The sequence below is a fragment of the Meles meles genome, chromosome 11, assembly GCF_922984935.1.
Source record: "Meles meles chromosome 11, mMelMel3.1 paternal haplotype, whole genome shotgun sequence".
NCBI classification, from domain to species: Eukaryota; Metazoa; Chordata; class Mammalia; order Carnivora; family Mustelidae; genus Meles; species Meles meles.
Genome location: NC_060076.1, coordinates 27,594,658 through 27,600,270, shown reverse-complemented (window position 1 = coordinate 27,600,270; position 5,613 = coordinate 27,594,658). Strand labels below are relative to the sequence as shown.

The 5,613-nt window shown below is 40.8% G+C and overlaps 1 protein-coding gene across 1 annotated transcript; it reads left to right on the top strand.

Moving 5' to 3' along the window:
* The first annotated feature begins 490 nt into the window (after positions 1-490).
* Positions 491-1,443, top strand: LOC123953244 (olfactory receptor 13D1-like). Its single transcript, XM_046023315.1, is given in 2 exon segments — position 491; positions 494-1,443. Coding segments are annotated over 2 exon segments (951 nt in total).
* The last annotated feature ends 4,170 nt before the right edge of the window (positions 1,444-5,613 follow it).

The following is a 5,613-nucleotide window of genomic DNA, read 5'->3' as shown; positions in this document are numbered from 1 at the left end:
AGAGTCCTGGGATCGAGCCCCACATTGGGCTCTCTGTTCTGCAGGGAGCCTGCTTCCTCCTCTCTCTCTCTCTGCCTGCCTCTCTGCCTACTTGTAATCTCTGTCTGTCAAATAAATAAATAAAATCTTTAAAAAAAATGGAACCAGCTTCCTTTTGAAAAGATTTTATTTCAGAATATTCACGAATATTGAGATTTATACATACCTTTATAATAATGTTGTCCCTATTATTTTACTAGAGACCTGACACTTCACAGCACAATTCTTGGGGTTATTGGTAGCTTTGCCTCTGCTATTGCATGGCCCTACAAAGTACTGAATCACTCAGTGCTTCACTTACATCATCAATAAAGTTAAAATTGTATCCATGCCTTTCCTGATACCCAGAGCTGAATGAAAAATCAAAATATTGCATAAAAGTGATGTTTTAAGCTAAATTATAAATTTAAATTTCCTGAAGTCATATACTTATCTGAACTCCACAGGTGACATGGGCACATGCAGATGGGGAATTACTCAGCAGTCACTGAATTCTTTCTGGTGGGACTTTCCAAATACCCAGAGCTCCAGCTTTTTCTGTTTGTTCTCTGCCTCATCATGTATGTGATAATCCTCCTGGGAAACAGTCTCCTCATTATCATCAGCATACTGGATTCTCGCCTCCACACCCCCATGTACTTCTTCCTTGGGAACCTCTCCTTCCTGGACATCTGTTACACATCATCATCCATTCCTCCAATGCTCATCATATTTAGGTCTGAGACAAAATCCATCTCCTTCATTGGCTGTGCTCTGCAGATGGTTGCCTCCCTTGGGTTAGGCTCCACTGAGTGTGTCCTCTTGGCTGTGATGGCCTATGATCGGTATGTCGCCATCTGCAACCCACTGAGGTACCCCATCATCATGAACAGAGTGCTTTATGTGCACATGGCTGCTTGGTCCTGGATCATAGGCTGTATGAATTCCTTAGTGCAAACAGCCCTGACAATGGTGTTGCCTTTCTGTGGAAATAACGTTATTGATCATCTTACCTGTGAGATCCTGGCCCTTCTTAAACTCATATGTTCAGATATTTCCATGAATGTGCTTATCATGACAGTGGCAAATATTGTTTTACTGGTGATTCCTCTGTTGTTAATTTCCATCTCCTATGTTTTTATCCTGTCTTCCATCCTGAGAATTAATTCTACTGAGGGGAAAAAGAAAGCTTTTTCCACCTGTTCAGCCCACCTGACTGTGGTTATCTTATTCTATGGTTCAGCTCTTTTTATGTACATGAAGCCCAAGTCAAAGGACACAAAAGCATCTGATGAAATCATTGGATTGTCTTATGGAGTGGTAACCCCGATGTTGAACCCCATCATCTACAGCCTGAGGAATAAGGAGGTGAAAGAGGCTGTGAAGAAAGTCTTGAGTAGATACTTAAAATCATGGAAAATATGAAAGTGTTTAGGACATGTGAACACATCTGGGGAGACATATTTTATGTAGTCCCAGATGAAGTTGCAGAGCTCAGTATAATGAGAGCATTGTGTTTGTAAGGCTAAATGTGTAATTCTCATTTTTACAACAGAGAATTTCCATGTAAAACTTTTCATATAATATATGTGCAGCAGTCCTTCTAGTTATATGGAACCATGCCTCTTGATCCCATAGAGGTCATGATGGATGCTGTTTATTAAGAATATCTCTCTGTCTCTATGTATTGCCTTCTGTCTCTCATCTTTGCTCCCTTTTCCTTCTTTTACCTTTCTCTTTCTTTGCTCTCTTCCTTATCTTCTTTCTCAGTCTCCTCCAAGTATAAATGTATATATTGTTGTAGACTGCCCAGCATCCTTTCATTTTGTAAAAGAACACATCTTTTTATTTTATTTTAAGGAATCAACTGTCTCCCACTCCCAGTCTATATTTGGCTGAGGTTGACCACACTCTCTGTATCAATTGATAAGGATGAAACAAAGACTGGGCCAATGAAAAATGAATATCCCCTAGCTACAGTGATTTATTCAGGGTAGCATGTGACCTAAGCCATGCTAATCACACTTAATTGCCGAAATGTTGCCTGGGCATCAAAGAAGAGTCACTCTTTTTTTCAATGGTTTCTAAGAGGTAGAACATATGCCCAGATCTTCTCCTGGCCATCTTTACTGGGGAGAACCAGACTGAAAATGAAATCACCAAAGAGGAAGATAGAGCTGAGGGAAGAACTTAGGGTGTGCTTGGTGTCATTATTAAGTCCTGGTTCAAGGGGGGGGGGGGGTCTAAAAACACAAATGTTTGGACTTTTCAGTTATGTGAGCCAATAATGTTCCTTTAAAATAGATTGAATTCAGGGCGCCTGGCTGGCTCAGTGGGTTATGCCTCAGCCTTTGGCTCAGGTCATGATCTCAGGGTCCTGGGATCCAGCCCTGCATTGGGCTCTCTACTCAGCAGAGAGCCTGCTTCCCCCTCTCTCTCCCCCTGCCTCTCTGCCAACTTGTGATGTGTGTGTGTGTGTGTGTGTGTGTGTGTGTGTGTGTCAAATAAATAATCTTTTTTAAAAAATAAATTGAAATCATTTCCACTGTTTATAAGCCTACAAATCCTTACTAATGCATTCTCTTTTTCTTTTTTTAGTTGCAGAGGTAGAATTTAGTGATTTGTCAGTTGCATATAACAACTACTGCTCATTGCTTCAAGTGCCCTCCTTAATGCCCATCTCTCAGTTACCTACCTCCCCACTCCAGGAACCCTCAGTTTGTTTCCTATAGTTAAAAGTCTCTCATGGTTTGCCTCCCTCTCTGTTTTCCTCTTATTTTATTTTTCCTTCCCTTCCCCTATGTTCTTCTGTTTTGTTTCTTAAATTCCACATATGAGTAAAAATATATGATATTTGTCTTTCTCTGACTCACTTATTTCACTTAGCATAATACTCCCTAGTTCCAGCCACGTCATTGCAAATGGCAAGATCTCATTCTTTTTGATGGCTGAGTGATATTTCATTGAATATATACCCCACCTCTTCTTTATCCAGTCATTTGTTGATGGACACCTGGGTTCTTTTCATAGTTTGGCTCTTATGGTCGTTGTTGCTATGAACATTGGGATGCAGAAGCCTCTTTGAGCACTGCATTTGTATCTTTCAGGTAAATACCTAGTGATGCAATTGCTGGGTCATAGGGTAATTCTAATTTCAGCTTTTTTGAGGAACCTCCATACTGTTTTCCAGAGTGGCTGTGCCAGTTTGCATTTGAACCAACACAGTTAGAGGGTTTGCCTTTCTCCATATCCTCACCAACATCTGTTGTTTCCTAAGTCATTAATTTTAGCCATTCTGACAAGTGTGAGGTGGTATCTCATTGTTATTTGATTTGAATTTCCCTGATACTGGTGATGTTGAACATTTTCTCATGTGTCTGGTGGCCATTTGTGACAGTATGGTACTGGCATAAAAACAGACACATGGATCAATGGAACAGAATAGAGAACCCAGAAATATACCCTCAACTATATGGTCAACTCATCTTTGACAAAGCAGGGAAGAATATCCAATGGAAAAAAGATAGTCTCTCCAACTCCTAGACTCCTGGAATGAAACTGGACCACTTTCTTACACCACACACACACACAGAAACACACACAACACACACACACACAAACCCAAAATTGATGAAAAGCCTAAATGTGAGACAAGAGTCCATCAAAATCCTAGAGGAGAGGGGCACCTGTGTGACTTGGTTAAGCACCTGCCTTTGGCTCAGGTCATGATCCCAGGGCCCTGGGATCAAGACCCACATTGAGCTTTCTGCTCAGCAGGGATTCTGCTTCTCCTTCTCCTTCTGCCCCTCTCCTTGCTTGTGTTGTCTCTCTCTCAAATAATAAATTTAAAAAATTTTTTTAAATCCCTGAGGAGAACATAGGCAGCAACCTCTTTGACTTTGCCTGCACCAACTTCCTGCTAGATACATCTCCAAAGGTAAGAGAAACAAAAACAAAAATGAACTACTTGTACTTCATTAAGATAAAATCTTACTCATCCTCTCTCTCTCCCTCACTAGCTCCGGGCTCTAAGTTTTCCTCTGTATATCCCTTTTTCCTGATTCTTTAGAATACTGTTTGTGTCTCTCCCTCTCACTCTCATTTTGTGACTCTGTTTCCATCTCTTTCCCACTCTTGCTCTTTTATCTTCTGTCTCAAAAACTTATCATTTTTAAGAATACTGTTGCTCCCAAATTCACCAGCACTCAGGAGTCACCTCTTTCTTTAGTAAAAATCATAAAGATATAATAATTACAATAATACAACCTTCATGCTGCATGAATGCACACAATTTATCCCCCCTTGCAAATATTGCTGAGAACTTTTTACATTTTCCTAGTTCTTGGTCAACTTTTCTCCAGACAGCTTTACTATGCTTCTCCATCACTTTTCTGATTATCTTACAATTATTTTTCATTGTATTTAAGTTCTCTACAGCCCATCTCACACCCCAAAGAGTATATACAAAACACATACATTCAAGAGGTTGTCACATTTAACAGACTACTTAGCTTGAGAATAAAATAAAGTGATGCAGAAAAAAAAAACTCTACCTCATTACTGAATACCACTGCTCCTAGGATCTACTATACATACTCCTTCATAAGGGCCTCTTGAAGCCATTTCCCTGTTTAGCTCCTGGCTAGTCACCTTCTGCTTCCTCTACAACATTAGGCTTAACCCAATAAAAACATATGGGTAGACAACTAAAAGCACTCCTCTTTATGGTCCTTCTCAAAGGAGTGAGTCTACCCCCAAAACAGATGGCATCTTCTACTCTTATAACTACAGAAAAGAAGTTCAGGCACTTTTAAAAACAATGTGTCTTCAGGGCGCCCAGGTGGCTCAGTCCTTGTGGCACGTGGGTGGCTTAGTTGGTTAGACATCTAACTCTTGATTTGGCTCAGGTCATGATCTCAGTGTTGAGATCAAGCCCCACACTGGTCTCTACCCTCAGCATGGAGACTACTTGAGAGTTTCTCTCCCCTTCTCCCTTTGCCCCACCCCCACTTGTGCTCTCTAGATTAATTAACTAATTAATTTTTAAAATCTTTTAAAAAATGTATCCTTACTATCACACCAGTAATCTAGAAATATTGGATCCCAGCACCTTGTAGATTTCATTCGCTTCAAGAATAAAAAACATGTGGGATATCTGGGTGGTTGGGTGGTTAAGCTTCCGCCTTGGGCTTAGGTCATGATCCCAGAGTCCTAGAATTGAGTCCCACATTGGGCTCCTTCCTTGGTGGGGAGACTGCATCCCCCTCTGCCTGAGGCTCCGCCTGTTTGTGCTCTCTCGCTCTCTCTCTCTCTCTCTCTCTGACAAATAAATAAATGAAATCTTTAAAAAAAAAAAAAGGCACGGGTGCCTGGGTGGCTGAGTGGGTTAAGCCTCTACCTTCAGCTCAGGTCTTGGTCTCAGAGTCCTGGGATCGAGCCCCACATCAGGCTCTCTGCTTAGCGAGGAGCCTGCTTACCCCTCTCTCTCTGCCTGCTTCTCTGCCTACTTGTGATCTCTCTCTGTCAAATAAATAAATAAAATAAAATCTTTAAAAAAAAAAAACAAGAATAAGAAACATGTAATAATAAAAAGAT